This window comes from Lonchura striata, chromosome 2 (genome assembly GCF_050655825.1).
Source record: "Lonchura striata isolate lonStrDom1 chromosome 2, ASM5065582v1, whole genome shotgun sequence".
Taxonomy (NCBI): domain Eukaryota; kingdom Metazoa; phylum Chordata; class Aves; order Passeriformes; family Estrildidae; genus Lonchura; species Lonchura striata.
The window spans coordinates 149,006,395-149,022,312 of NC_140704.1; the positions used below are offsets into that span (position 1 = coordinate 149,006,395).

The 15,918-nt window shown below is 41.7% G+C and overlaps 1 protein-coding gene across 2 annotated transcripts in view; it reads left to right on the forward strand.

Moving 5' to 3' along the window:
* Window positions 1–15,085, forward strand: part of CCN4 (cellular communication network factor 4) — a 34,194-nt gene extending 19,109 nt beyond the window's left edge. For both annotated transcript variants that reach the window (XM_021542385.3, XM_021542384.4), the window contains exons 2-5: window positions 7,761–8,040; window positions 11,483–11,740; window positions 13,667–13,860; window positions 14,710–15,085. In XM_021542385.3, the coding sequence (XP_021398060.1) occupies window positions 7,785–8,040; window positions 11,483–11,740; window positions 13,667–13,860; window positions 14,710–15,009 (1,008 nt within the window). In that variant the 5' untranslated portion in view covers window positions 7,761–7,784 and the 3' untranslated portion in view covers window positions 15,010–15,085. The remainder of the gene's footprint in view (window positions 1–7,760; window positions 8,041–11,482; window positions 11,741–13,666; window positions 13,861–14,709) is intronic.
* The last annotated feature ends 833 nt before the right edge of the window (window positions 15,086–15,918 follow it).

Here is a 15,918-nt window from a genome sequence, read left to right on the forward strand (position 1 = left end):
ACACCATGGTGCAAGTCTTGTTCTTGCAAGTACAGCACAGCAATCATGTGGATGGGGTTTGTTATTGCTGGTACTTAGAATTGCACTCTTGCCATTATTCTTTTCCCCTGCTTGGTGTAAGATAAAATTTGATTACTCCTCTCCCACTCTGCGTTTTGCTGCTTTCCTGGTTTGGTTTTCTAGAAAGAGTCACAGGCACTAGTTAAAATCTGATTGGATATTTGGATTTCATGATTCTGTGAAGAGAAGGTGCTTTCCTCACAGAAGTATGGACAGACCACACCCAGATCAGGCAACCATCCACTGTGCTGTGGATGCCTTTGCTTCCAATGTACAAATGCTGCTTTACTGATAGTTTTGCATGGACAGACCAGCTCACTTCAGATGCTACAAGAGGCCTGTGCCATGATTTTGCCTGGCAAAGGGTGAGATAACAGCTGGATCATAATGTTCTGCAATGAGGCTCAGGATTAGTTTCTACATACTCCTCAAGTATGCAGAAGTCTGGCATCTTCTATTGGCCCTAAGGATGTCACCTCTATCTTGCATCTGCATTTTCTGTCTAGCAGATCTCATAATATACTATGAGCCACAGTTACAAAAATATGCCACACTTGGCACAAAATACCCTTTTGTGATGGGACTCTATATCTGGAAATGCTGATGTTTATTCAGACAAGTTGTAGGCTTCATCTGTTTTTTACTTAAGAACAGGGATGTAGCAGTGCAAAGACTGCTCATCTTCCATTGAGAGTCTTGAGGTGGCTTTGATATAATGATACTACACTGTATAAAATGGCAGCTATGTTTTTTGGATGAAGTCAGGCATGCCATGTGTTCCAAAGGGGCTATTAAAGTAGAAGTAGCAGCAGCTTCTTTTTCCTTTCAGCTACAAAACCAGATTTTTGGTATGTTTCCTGTTATGAAATAAAATAATAATCTGTCAAATAGCTTTTGTTTGGCTGGACTTATGATAGGAGATGGGATGGTCCTGAAAAATGGAATTCTTTTGTCTGCATTATGTGCACCATTTAACAAATAGATCAATTTTTATTCCCTGAGCCAGAAGCAGACTTTAGGTGGCACAATGCAGAATTGAAGTGGGGAAGATGCCCTGTAGGTGGTTTGGGTTTGGGGACATTTTCACATGTGGATTTGGCAAGGTGTGCCTGCACAGGCATGCTAGCTGTCCTTGCCCTCTGGAGGTCTGCATGCAACATGTGAGGATGGATAATCCAGGGCCTCCCTGGATGACCTGTCAGGAGGTGCATGTAAAGAAGCTGTGTTCAGAACCTCTGCTAGTAAAGAAGTTGTGTTCAGAACCTCCCCAATTATATTTTGTGGCTTATGCCCATTGTTTCACTCTTTGCTACCACTGGGAAGAGTGGACTGAGAGTAGCCCAGCTCCCTCAGTGTCTTCTCCTTTCGGTCTCTGACCATCTTGGTTGCCATGCTCTAAACTGCAAATTCCCAGACAGACCATTTGAAGTGAGGGTTCAAGACTGTAGTCCAGGAAATCAATTGTTCTAGTGAGAACTCACCAAAACCAGACTATTTTCCATATGGGATCTAAATAAAGTTATTAACATAAAAATTGCAAAAGGAGAGCACTTAATATGGATTTCAAGAAGGAAGAAACTTTGATAGTTGGAAAATAAAGTGACCAACTCAGAAATTCAGAGCTAGAGAGAAATAGTTGTGGAAACTTGATATGGAGGGAACATTGCTATTTAAGGGAAATAGGGAGTATGACTTCATCAATTAATTAGCAGCTCCAGGGAAGAGCAGATATAGGTCACATAAATTGTTTCAGATTAGACTTTAAATAACATTGAAATTTAAAACTGAGAAGTTGTTTTAAGTCAAAATTCTCTGCATTTGAACAGAAATAGAAAATTTGGGATACTTGAAAATGCAGATTTATATTTTTTATTTTAAAAAATAATGAAAACCAATATAATACTGAAGAAATTAATGAAATCTGTGCTGTTCTTGCTATGGAGAAAAGACACCACAACCAAACAAACAAATAAATGGAGCTTTTTAATTTTTCTTTACTTTTTATTCACAGCATAGAAGAATGTCCCCAAGAGGGTAAGAAGATAAAAAGTATCTTCCTTTTGATTTCACAGCCATGACTGAAAAGGAGATAAGGAAATGCAGAACAATGGCAGAGGTTTTACTTTACACTTGTGAAGTAAAAAACCTCTGCCAAAGCAGTCTGCTCCCGTCTGGCAGCTGGAACTGATATTGGTTTTGGTACCCAGCTTTTGGCTGATAGAGCCAGATCTTGTACTGTACAGCTTTAGGATGGTTTCAAACTCTGTGATCTTGCATGGTCCACACACATTTTTCCCTTTCCTAAAACTGAAGTCTGTCTGCTTGTACCTTCTGGAGACTTTTCTTATTTCTCCTCCAGATGTTCCCTGTTACTTTTCGAATGCCAGTTCAAGCTTGTTTCACGGGATGAGCTCATTGTAGCACAAGACATTAAAATGCTCTTGGAGAAATTGTGCTGTTTAATATCTGTGTTTGTGGAGTCAGCAGTGGCTGTGTCAATTTGTTAATGATGCACAAACATGTTTAGGTCACCCTATTCTAAGTGCTTCTGCTGGGGTAACAGTTATAAAACACCAGGTTGCTTTCTAACAGGGAAGCTTTTTCCCTCTGAATACTCCATGGAAAAATATGAAGAAAAGGAGAGGTCACACTGAGTTTTCCAGTATAAGCAATTTTTGGCAAAGAGATGAACGTATGTAATCTTTACTCTGTAATTGTCTAAACTGAGTTAGAAAAGACTATTCCAAACATCTGTCTACATTCTTCCCACAGATGCATTTCCCAAAATAAAGTTATGGGAAGCTGATTGCTCATCATTCATGGATCCACAGACATATAATGGTTGGCTCACTGGGGATATTTTATTTTCTTAGGCTATTGGGTGTTTTGCTTCATGCAGAATGTTCTTTTCTGCTCAACCTACCATACACAGCAAGAATAAATCCAGCTGGCACCTAACAGCTTTAAAACTGTCCTGTATCTTCTGGGTTCAGAGTCTGTGATTTCATAATATGTCCAGGAGATTTCATGTCTGGGATCAATTATAATGAGGTATCTAGACCCTCATGCATGGGAAAGCTGAGCCCTGCATAATCATATTTTCCTCTGACCATTAAATTGCATGTCCTGCAAAATCAGATTTATGTCTCTGTCCTGATGTTACTTGTCCCTAGCATTAGCTTGTGACAGTTTATGAGCATTCATGGGGACTTAGGGATTTGTTGCAAGAGTTTAACAGTGAGGAAGTCCTGATGGTACTGTGATTACTGCTGATCTCCCTGTAAGAACTGGCTCTCTGTTAACCCATCTGGTTTGGGTATAATAATAATGCAAATATTCAGAAATATTCAGCACAGAAGTTTCAGCTGAGAAAAATCAAGAACAAATGTCTACCCTGAGGGCCTGATTTAAGCTCACGGATGTAAGCCAGGTCCTGTTTTACATTGCCATCTCTCTGATAAGCATTATGAATTTTTAACTTCTGTCCATTCTGGAATGAAACTGAGCATTCTCTATGCTTGCCCAGAAATACAACTGAAGGATGGAAAGGTATGTGACTTTATTTAATGGATTGTTTATATTTCATTTTGTCTTTTCATTTTTTACTTATTTATTGAGCTCCAGATGCTGTGTTCCCCTGGGAATGTGCTATATCAGATTAGAGTTAGAAACTCTGTGAATGTGCATGAGCCTACTGGGGTGTCTTTAAAATAATTTTGGATAATGGGAATACTTAGGTTCTTGGAACTGGAATTAACTCCGCAGGCACTTCTGCTTGTGCTGTCTCAATAGTTCAGCCAGTAGGTGGAACTAGGGGAAAGCAGATGTGTGTTATGTACAAATGCTCAGCCCTTTCCTAGGAGATGCATCCCAAAGTGTCTGCATAAAACTGCGTCTTTAACTTCAGTGTTCTTGTTTAGAACAGTCAAACTCCAAATCTGGACTTACTTCTAAACAGTGATAGGATGATGTTGTCAGACCTTGTAGTACAGAGAATGTTTAATAAAATTTCCTCACTAATCATTTTCACTTGTGAGTATGTCAGAGACAGAGAACGGGATAATCCAGATCACATTGTATCCCTCCATCAACAACATCTGGCATTTGCTCAGAAAGGCAGCATCAGAAATGTAGGTTAAAACTATTTCTTTAATGTGTTCTACTGCGAGAAATTAGATGTAGTCCGCCCAACAACATGTATCCTGCAAAACACAGCTTGGGCAGCTTTGACTGAAATATAGCTCTGACTCTCCTTTGAGACTAAATTACCACCAAGGGGAAAACAGTGGAAGCTGATAAAGTACTGAGGTTCCTGCTGCTATGGAACCACCTCTCCAGCTCTCTTGGCAGCCAAAGAAATCCAATTTAGAAGTCACCATCCTGTCCAAACATTTCCCATTTATAAACTGGAAGGGAAAAACAGGGATAGCTTCTCCCTACCTTCACCCAGCTGATGAGAAAAATACTTGAAATAAAAGGGTTTTAAGAGTAAGGTCTTAAAGCACTGAAACAGTAAAATCAATACACATAAATATATTTTTAAACATCTTAAAAGCTGGAAGCAAAGGGGTATATTGTAACACTTTGCTGCTTTAAAGCAAAGGTAGAGGCTTCTCATGTATTATGTAAAAGTGCTACAATAAGTCTGCCTAGCTTGTAGTTTGGGCTATATACACTGGTTTCAACACCATAGCTTGGTTCTTTGAGTTTTCAAAACTAAAACATACTTTAAATTGTAGTATTTTTCAACAGATTGATAATATATGTTGCCAGCAGGAAAGATGTGCTGCTAAAATGCTGCTATCCATTTCATATCTTTAAACTTGGTAGTAAACTCTTGGCTGCTAAAAATACTGAGCTTGTGGCTATGGCAGACAGTGGGTAATTTTTTTATTTTCTCCTTCTCTTGTCTTGAATGTGAAGAAAGAAATTAGCTGGGAATTGTTGCTAGCAATCTGCTCTGCAGATGCAAAAAGAAAGTAATTTTGGAGCTTGCCAAGAATAAATCAGGAGTGACTTTAATAGAGAATTATCAGGCATAGCAGGGCGAGAAAGGCTTCATCTTGTTTTAATGAGTATGGGCTTGTATCTCCAGAAGCAGAAAAATTAGAACTCATGAATAATTTTGGTGGAATATTTTCTCCTTGGCACCCAAGATAACAAATCTGCAGACTCCAAGATTAAAGAATAATTAAATTAAACAGGTTAATTACCAATACTTCAGAAAGTTAATTTCCTAACAGGGATATTATTTTATCTTTCTGATAATTTAAAATAAGCTTGTCAAATCCCCACTACTGCGACTTTTGGTGTTCATTTTCTCTTTGCTCTTATCTCTTTCTTAATCTGAAATCTTATTCCAGATTTCTTACAAAATCATTGTCCTCCTCTGCATTATATTGACCCTAAATACATGATTCCTGAAACCATCAATAACATGGGTGGATTTTTTTTGTTTGTTTGGTGTTTTTTTCTAGTGAAGGATGGCCATTGGGGAAGGCTCTTACAGGGTGATTTCCTGTTGATAGCACTTGTGGAAAGCATTAGTCATGATGATTTAACCAACATACCCATTAAAATGGAAGGGTCTATTTTCTAAAATGTTCTGTGGCATTGAAGTAGTAGGGCTGAGTGACTTTTCCAAAGAGACTTAGGTATTCCAGTGACAATAGCTGACCATGGAAATGGGAAACCCAATACTTTTATAAATCAACAGAATGGTTTTTCCCTCAGTGAAGGTCTGAGGGACTCAGGAGGGGAGAGGAGGAGAGCCTGCAAGGCTGTACAGGTTGTGCACTTTTAAAGGCTCCAGTGGACAACAGTTTCCAAAGGCTGGGTTTTGCTTAGGTGGTGATGGAGCCATCACTCCATGCCTTCCCCATTTGTAAAACCCAGGAATGATGGTTCTCTGTTGCCTGTCCACACTGATTATCTGAAGATGCTCATGTGCACTATCCATCCCATGGACTCAGCCACATCTCTGGACAATTCACCCAGCACATCTGAGATCCACAACAGTTCCTCACTGTAAGGACACTGGAAAGGCTTCCCTGGCCAGCTCAGGTGTCAGACGTAGAGGAAGGGCTGTTGAATAATTTACTCTAAATCTTGTCTCTCACAAGCCACCAAATGTCTCCCAGCTATTCTGTACTTTACAAGAATTCAGCCTCAGCCCTTCACACATTAGCTAAACCCAGAGGAGCATGAGGGCTCCTCTTAGCTACGTGTGCTGGCTCACAGGCACACTCACATCTGCACAGGGAGAAGCTGCTTGCTCATGTTGACAAAAGAAACAAGGGATGGTGAAGGGATTTACTTACAGGGTTGGGCTGTGGCAATGAGCTCTTTCAAGAGCTGTGTGACTTTTGTCTGTATATCTGGATCTGATTATTAAGCATTTTTTTTAATGATCAGCAACAAAGTAAATAGGTTTATTGCACTTGAGGAGGCCTCTCTTCTCAAGTGGCAGATTATTGCACCTACTCAAATGATTGTGAGTGGAATGAAAAATCCTACGATTAAAAGGCCAGGGCTTTTCATCAATCTAAATGTTCCTCTTTTAACAACTCTGACAGCATCAAGGAGCCTTAAAGCGGAGTAAATTATATTGGTATGTTTTATTTTAAACAAGAGTTTAAAGGTGGTTTTAAGCCTACTTTAGGGCCAACTGTTTGTAAAGAGGGCCTTAATGGAATTGGGAATTATGCCCAGAGCAAACACATTGTCTATTTGGCAGTGATTAGCAATGTGTTCACAATTTAGTGTTCTAAATATAGGATAACCAGTTTACAAGATATTTAAATACACCTTCAGATACAGCAGTAGCAGGCTTAGGAATGTGTTTTAATAAAATCTGAGCCTGCTAACAAAGAAACTGTAAAAGACAGCAAGGGGACTTTGTTGAGATATCCTGATGGATAGCTGTGAGGTCTTTTCCCACAAACTCTTGAGTGAGGCATTTTCTTCAAGGAGAGTTTTTGGAAAGCCTTTTGTTTGAGACATCTCAAACTGCAAAGAGAAAAAGCCAGTGGGGATATAAAGTACAGTTCAGGGAAGGCAGCAATGGAGGGAATTGCCTTAGCAATTTCTAAAGTCAGACTTTCCTTCTTTGAAGTTTTTAGGGTTACACACTTATTTTTTGCAGCACTAGAAAGGGCATCTAGACCACATGTGCCCCAGCAGCTCCTTCTGCTGTTGACACCATGTGAAAAACTCCATTGGTTTCTGTGCCTGAGGTACTGCACCCTGCTTGGTCTCCATGTACAGCACAGGTTTTCTTTGCAGTGATTCCCTTAGAAAAATGAAATATTTGCTTTGTCACTTGCCCAGTTTGCACTCTTCCTGCACCACAAGCATGGCTGGTGCTGTTAAATGTCATCCAGAGTTTGTTGTCAAGGCATTTGAGGGTTCAGATGCAACGAGCCTCTACCTTCTGTGGGTTTTGATATGAACTACGGCATCCTAGTACTCCATAATCTCAGTAATAGTGACCTGGAATGGCATCAGTGTGTTTCCTGAAATCCCTTTCCTACCCTGATTAACCTTGATCAGGTTTTTTATCTGATTATCAAATTTTGAGTTGACTTGCTGGTTTGTTGAAGATGTTTTTTAACTCATGAGACCTGAGGGGATTTTAACTGAGGACTAAGCAGCACGCGTTTCTCTGCAACGCTCTCCAAGCTGTGTTTCTTTGTTTGCAGGCCACTGGCCAGAGCTCCCTCCCCATGACCAGCGCTGTCCCAGCCACGACAGAGACCTACACACGGACTCAGTACTGCAGGTGGCCCTGCGAGTGCCCCAGGTCCCCGCCCCGGTGCGCGGTCGGCGTCAGCCTGGTCACGGACGGCTGTGACTGCTGCAAGACGTGTGCCAGGCAGCGAGGAGAGAGCTGCACGGAGGCTGACACCTGTGACTTCCACAGGGGCCTCTACTGTGACTACAGTGGAGACAGACCTAGGTACGAAATAGGAGTATGTGCACGTAAGTGATGTACATATATTTTTGGCTTAGATAAACTCCGGCAGCTCCCATCAGTCTGAGCAGGGGTTGAGATTTATCTCATTTTAGATACGCGGCTTCGCGCTTATCAGCTCCTCCGTGCATCATCTGCCGTTCCCTTGTAGCTGTCTTTGTTCCCAGGGCAGTTGGCTGGATGAGAAATGACATCTGAATTCCTGACTTTTCATCAGGCTGCAGCCAAGGGCAAAGACCAACCAGCAATTGTGTAAATAGATTATTCTGTACTGCCTGTAATGGGAGGAGGTGCTGTAGTAGCTTGGGGATGAAGGAAGGATAGGCAGGCAGCTGGATTTAAAGACAAGTAATATGGACCCCTACATGAAAACCATGACATTAAGGAGACACTTTTGGCTAATTCCCTATAGCAGATACCTTAGAAGGATAGCACGTGGTCTGTAGAATACTCTGTCAAGATGGCCAGGAATGAATCATTGTCTATCAGAGCTTGTCAGTTACAATTTGAGGTTTAAACCCTAGTTTTACAATGGTTACAGTCACATTAGCTGTTATGAGGAAGAAGGATCTCTGATAGCAAACTCTTGGTTCTGGAATGCTTTTCAAGAATAAGTGCAAAAAGATATTAGGCAGCGTTTTATGTATTAAGAGTATATTCACTTGTTTGGAGTTCCAGAACATGAGGGGACTCTGATTCTCTCACAAAAGTCAGAAATTATTTAAAATTATTACTCTGGGAATGATTAAAAGCAAAAGGATCATCAGCACAACCACACACATTGCTGATCAAAAAGGCTGCTTTTAGTACATTATTAGAACATATGGTCATGGCTTTAGGTTCATAAACAGGAAAAAGCCACTCAAATGGATAGGCTTCTGGACTGGAACATAAAAACAAATGATTTAAGAGAAAATGTAAAGGTGAAAGGAAACCTGGAGGAGAGCTGAAAAACAAAAAAGCAAGAATGCAAAAAGTGCGGTCTAACCAGAGTTTTTGTAGGATACAGGCAAAATAACAACAAGAGAAGTTACGTGCTAGGAGTTGCAAGCTTAAACAGTGATTTTCAAGATTAAAAAAGATTAAGGTTAAGAAAAGAGGATATGAGATCATTTAAATGTATTGTCTGGAGTGTGTGTAGAACATTCATGAGAGGTCTGCAAGAGCAGGGTAGACAAACATTGTCAAGAATGACATCGTTACAGCTGTCCCTGTGCTGGGAGAGGAAAACAGGCTGGATGTTTTCTCAAAGCTATCAGGCTTCCTAGGCCTCTTTGAAGGTCCTCATGTTGCTTTGCATTTGTTTATTTATTTAAATGGTTGTTTTCTGAGTTGGATATACTTTGGTTTTTGCAGTCCTCCCACATATCATAGGCACTTGGCATGCCAGTGGCAGCAGCACTGTGCTGAAGGAAGACCTCCAGCTTTTCCAGTGAGCTCTGGAGGGATTCAAAGGCTGTGCTCTCACTTCCCTACTACCATGACAATATGTGACATTTATGGTAATGTGACATTTATGGTTATTTGGTGAGCAGCATTATGGTGCACAGCTGAAGGGAGCCAGAGGAAGGTCTTTCCATGGTTAGGATGTGAAGCAGATTGTCTCTGGCTGCCAGAGGAACCTGTGGCCTTTCCCTTGTTTTCAGCACCTAGGGAGAGGTACAGAACAAGGTTTGCTGATGTGTTCTTTCTGTACCTGGGTCACATAGAGGCTGCATCACCACCAGCTTCTGTCCTGACCTGGTGACTGAAAGCTCCTGTAGTGGGAATCCTGTGCTGGGCACTAGGGACTAACTGCTGTGAGGAATTGGATTTACATAGGGATGTTTTTGGCTAGATCTAGAGAATCCAGGGTGTGAAGTGCTAGAGAAACCATATAATTTATGGAAAATAAAGACCCTGAAAGAGTTAGGAATATGTGTTGGGAAAGGGAGTGAGGTCAAACTGGGGGAAATCAGACTGTATCAGGACTGCCATGATGAGGTGTGCCCCAGGATCTAACCTCGCAGACATCAAATAGGAACCTGGTGGGAATCATTGCAGAACTCCTTTTGTTGTTGGCTTTTTCCTGCAGCAAAGCAGAGGCAGCAGGTGCTGAGCACAGGCCCAGGGGGTGAGGCAGCTGTTGTGCATGTGGGGCTAGGAATAGGGATGTGCCTCCAAATTGCTTTATTTTGATGCACACTCAGTGAGGTTCTTCATGAAGGCATTCAACAGCCCCTTTGTCTGTGTTTGGGGATGTTCTCATGGTGATCATCTTGGTTTATGAGACCTGCAGGAGACTAAACTAACATAATCCAGGAGAAATATGCTTGTAGGAAAACACCAGGAGATACAGCATCTTTTGAACTGTCATAATCTGTGTGCATACCTAGAAGTCTCTCTGAATTCTCAGGCCCAGCTCCAGCACTGAGTGATTGCCTTTTCAGTACAAAGCCTTAAGCATTACAAAAATTGGAGCTGAGTGTGAGCTGGAGATCTAGATCTGTGCTTGAAATTCCAACAGCTCTCATTTTTGTGCAGAAGAAGGGATTTGTACTTGATGTTTTCATTCAGCTCATTCTAAAAATAGGAAGCCTTTGCAGAATTTTAATCCAGCATTTCAGTTTGTGTTTTCCTGAAGCAGCTCCATTTCTGACCAGACTCAAAACATAAGCAATCCAACCAGTGCGTGAGCAGTGCCTCCATGTGACTAAGCAAGAGACTATAGTTTGAATTTTCCATTGAAAGCCACTGCTTCCAAATAAATGTCTATAATTTGAAACAAACAAAAATGCTGTTCTGTGATTCCTGTTCATGATCAATCAAAAAGCTTGACTTTTTAAAGTGATTTTATATAAAAAATTATACATCAAATATTTATTTTCATGGCTTTATAACATGTACTTCATTTTCCAAGAAAACTGTTCTGTGATAAACTGGGTAAGATCCAGTTTCCTAAATATAGGAATCTAGTGTCATTGAGGTGCTCCATTTACTCCCTTGTTTGTCCTCCCCTTTTGCTTCAGATATACACAGGTGTTGTGAACAGCTGTGTCATATATGTAACTCCATGAAGTCACCTCCTATGTCTCTGAAAACCTCAAATTTCACTAAATATCATTTTTTAATTACTTTGATTTCTTCCCCTGTGGGTAATTCCTACCACCATGCTATGAAATTATTTTGGTTTTTTTTAAGTAAGAATTTGTGGATAAAACTTGTTTTATTTTCTAACTTATTTTTTTTCATTGAAACATTAAAAGGTTCTATTTTTTTTTGGTGTGATTTAGAATGGAAAAGTTTCCTAGATGTTGTGACTACACATGGTGCAGCATCAGGCTGAACACGTGACTCTGCAGCACCGCCAGCCCAGGGATCAGCTTGGTAAAGGAACACATTGGAGCTGCTTGTTGCCAGCATTATTTTAATAATACTCTGTGTTTTTCCTCTCTTTTTCTTTCTTTTCAGAGATTGTTGGTGTAGGATGTGTCCTCAATGGAGTCAGGTATAAGAATGGGGAGACATTTCAGCCCAACTGCAAATACAACTGCACGTGCATTAACGGGGCTGTGGGCTGTGTTCCCATGTGCACAAACTCACGTCCTCCACTTGTCTGGTGCCCAAACCCAAAGCTGATTAAGATGGCAGGGAAGTGCTGCGAGCAGTGGGTTTGTGATGACTCCAGGAAAATCAGGAAGACATCTCCACGCCACATCTCCTCTGCAGGTATGGCAGGAATGAGGCAGATCTCTGCCATCTGGCAGAGTCTACAAGCAAATATCAGCTTGTACTGCCAGGCCTGGCAGGTGTCTAACCTTTGTGAGGGAGACAGAGCCTCCCACACTGCACGTGCTGAAGGACAGGACAGGCAAACACCAGTGGAACTCATTAGTAGAAATATGGATTTGGATGCCCCATCCCTGGCGGTGTTCAAGGCCAGGCTGGATGGAGCCCTAAACAACCTGATCTACTGGGTGCTACCCCTGGCCATGGCAGGGGAGCTCACTGAGATGATTTTAAGGTCCTTTCCAACACAAACCATTCCATGATTCCATGAATATGATATTCATCAAACATGCTTGTACAACCATTCTGGAATTCTGTGTGCCGAAGCCCCCTTTGAAGGACACATCTGCTGGAACTTTGAAGATATTAAAAGTCCATTTTAATTCTTCATTTTAGTCTTTTTTTTCCTCAGTCTGGACTCTCTGGGAAAGAGAATGGACTCAGTTTAATTTGGGACTGAGGCTTTCTGTCCAGGTTATATTGCTATTGTAGTGCAATTTTAAAGCCCCTGTATATTAGGATAGGACTTAGGAGTCTCAAACTTACACAATACCTTGAAGGCAGGTATTGTGTGGAAATTTTACTGTGAATTGGGCTAAGTTGTCTTTGTGGTGATACAACTTTTTGTAAATTCTGAACTGATGGCATCATTAAACATTCTGTCCTCACACTCACATTTATAGTAATGATCATGTAACTGCACAGAGGTGGCAGCATTTGCCTCAAACATGGTCCCAAATCCTTAGGATGGATTCAACTTACCATATATCTTAAATTTATTGTCAGAATGCCCTGTGATACACTGTAGTGATATTAGCCACATTAGCTCCATGTTTTGGACCATCTCACAAAAGCAGAGCTCAGGGAAAGATAGAATTGTTGTAAACAAAGGTTTTGGCTCCTTGGTGGTAAGAGCTTTTTCCCAAACCTTGTTCTTTTGTTGCACAAAAAAACCCCTCAGTCTTAATTTGTGAGTTAAAACCACCAGAGTTTAGCCCTCGCTTCTCTGTCCCTGATAGCTCTGAAATGTGGGGTGGATCCAAATTCAAAATACCTGCTACTGAAACTGGCCTTATGTCCTCATGGCCTGTGTCCCAAAATGGGCAAAACATAGCTTTGCTTTCCTGACTTTTCTCCTGTAAGGAGAAGTCTTACAGAAGTCAGAGTAGCATCCATTACATTTAATATAATAATTAATATAATAATAAATATAAGAGTGAGCAAGATCAATGCAGCAGTTTGTATCAGAGTTTTGTCTATGGACTGTCCTGTGAGCTGTCAAGCAGTGGGGACTTTGGCTGAGGCTGGAACAGAACCATAACTGGGGTTGTTGGCTGCTTTCAAAATAGAGCCCACCCTTTCTTCAAATGGCTGCTGAGCTCTCTGGGAGCTATTGAAGCTGTTCTTGCTCCCAGTGAAAGGCTGTGGCTGCTTCCCAAGCCCTCTGCCATCCAGCAGCGACTGCTGTCCACTTTCTGCTATGGGGAACCAACTGAATGGGCTCAGACATAAACCTTCATGGTGAGATCAGATCTCATCCCCTTTCTCCCCCCGCGGCTCAGGCTTCTGTAATTGTTTATATTGTGACAGCACCTGGGGGTCCCAGACAAGGACCCCCTTGTGCGAGGCTGTGAAGGGGAATAAAGGAACGAGCCCTGGCCCCGAGCGCTCGCAGCGATGGAGAGTCTGACACAAGTAGGTCAGCACAAAGGGGCTGGGATGAGGGAGTTCACAGGAATGCTGAGCCACTTCACTGTGGTTTAATTATTTGGGTTAGTGGCCCGAATGTGCAATGAGCAGGGCAAAGGGTGTTTAATATGTAAAGCTGCCCGGGCTGAATAATGTGGGGTTAATCTGTGTCGGCAGCATACGAGGGAGAGGATGAAGCCTGGCAGAAGAACTGCATTGTGCACACCTCACCCTGGAGTCCCTGCTCAAAGACCTGTGGGCTGGGCATCTCCACCAGGATTTCCAATGACAACGAGCAGTGCCGGCTCCTGAAGGAAAGCCGCCTGTGCAACATGAGGCCCTGCGAGGTGGATATAACCCAGCACATCAAGGTGGGAACTGTTTCTTCGTGCACCCCTCGAGCTGCGCAGACACTGAGTCAGAGTTTGTTTGGCAGCGTGCAGGCCTCATGAGGCTGCATTGTACATGGACTTACTGTGCTGCACAGAGTTCCAAAATATGTCCTGCCTGTGTTGGTATGAAAACCTTTCCCTGAGAGTTTCAGCTCCAGCCAAAAGGTCCTTGCAAGGAAAGCCAAGCCAAGCCTGCTGTGCTCAATGCTGGCTCAATGCTGGCTCGGACAGCCATGTACTCAGCTGGCAGAAAAGCAATGCTGCACGTCTGGTCATGGCTATGAACTCTATTGTGCAAGCATCCTACTTGCAGCTTTTGGGTTCCTATATCTAAACATGTAAATCTTTTGCACCACCTAGGTCAGGGCTGTAAAAGTCTTCCTAATCTACAAATCCCTTTAAACAGAGGAATCATAGAACAGACTAATAGAATCCTTAAAGTTGGAATGGATGTCCAAGATCAGTAAACCCAACCTTCGACTGAATACCACCATGCTTGATAAACTACACTGCAAAGTGCCACAGCTATTTGTTTTTTGAATATTTCCAGAGAGGGTGACTCTATCACTTCCTTGGGCAGCTTTTTCAAATGCTTAACTACTCTTTCAGTGAAGAAATTTTTCCTGATATCCAACCTGAACCTCTCATGGCACAATTTAAGGCCATTTCTCTTTACCTGGTGGAAAAGGCTGAGCCCCCTGTTCCCCCAGTCTCCCCTTCCTAGCCACAGCCTTGCAGGTAGTTGTAAAGAACAAGGTGGGTTTTACGTCCTACCTGTATCAGCACTGAATATTAACCTCTCTGTTTTTATTTTCTTCTCTGATTTAGCCTGGGAAGAAGTGCTTGGCTGTCTACAGGGCAAATGAACCCATGAACTACACCATCTCTGGATGTGTGAGCAAAAGCTCATACAGGCCCAAATACTGTGGTGTCTGCACAGACAACAGGTGCTGCACACCCTACAAGTCCAAGACTATTGAAGTGAGATTTCAGTGCCCAGATGGAACTGAGTTTTCATGGAAAATTTTGTGGATCAATGCTTGTTTTTGCAACCTGAACTGCAGGAACCCCAATGACATCTTTGCTGACTTGGCTCATTACTATGATTACTCTGAAATCGCTAATTAAATTGGCTGAATGCTGGAATTGACCCTTTGCTCTGATTTTACAGAGGTGTTTAAATAAAAGGAGAATCTTCATACATTGCCAATGTGCAATTTGTTTTATTCCCAAATTAGGATGTTGATGCCTTGAGAAGCTGCCTGGAACAGAGGCTAGACAGTATTAAAGGAATAAAGTATTTAATTAAAGGTATTTATTTAAAGGCATTTATTAAAAAGGCCTTCAAAGAATACACCCTGGGCAGTACAAGACACCAGCCAAGGCTACACCCAAGATGAACAACTGGTCATGAGTTTTCACACTTTTATAAGCTTTGGCTCATTTACATATTGGGTTAATTGTCCAATTACAGCTTCAGGCTATGAAATCCCACCCTCCAGTTTGCCCTCCTCAATTCCCTGTTGTTTGTACTTTTGGTCTTGAAGCTGCAAGGATGTCCTTGGTTCTCAGGCTGGAAAAGGATTGTTTTGTCTAACAAAACTGTGGAGAGAGCTTGCTAACACTTTATATGAAGTTCGGAGTTATACATTAATGCAGTACATAATCTGGAAAATATGAAAGCTAAAACTTAAGGCAGCAATGCTAAATCTCTTTGTTTTGTCACACTGTTTTCGAAGAGGCCTTGAACAAACAAGATTTTTAACTCTAATAGGTCTTCATCCATTAACAGTAGACGGAAATTCTTTTATGCACTGATGCTGGGACTTAAATGACAGTTCTGTTGGCACTGTCATTTACTAGGCCAGCAGTTTAATTGCCCATAGAAAAGAACAGTACACTAGTATGACAGCAAAAGTATGGCTGTCATTAGCTTAGACATGAGATTCAGACATCCTTACTGTCATTTCTTGAATGTTATTGTCTAAGCTGGAAAACTGACATATATGTTTTATATTCAACATTAGACACCAGGAT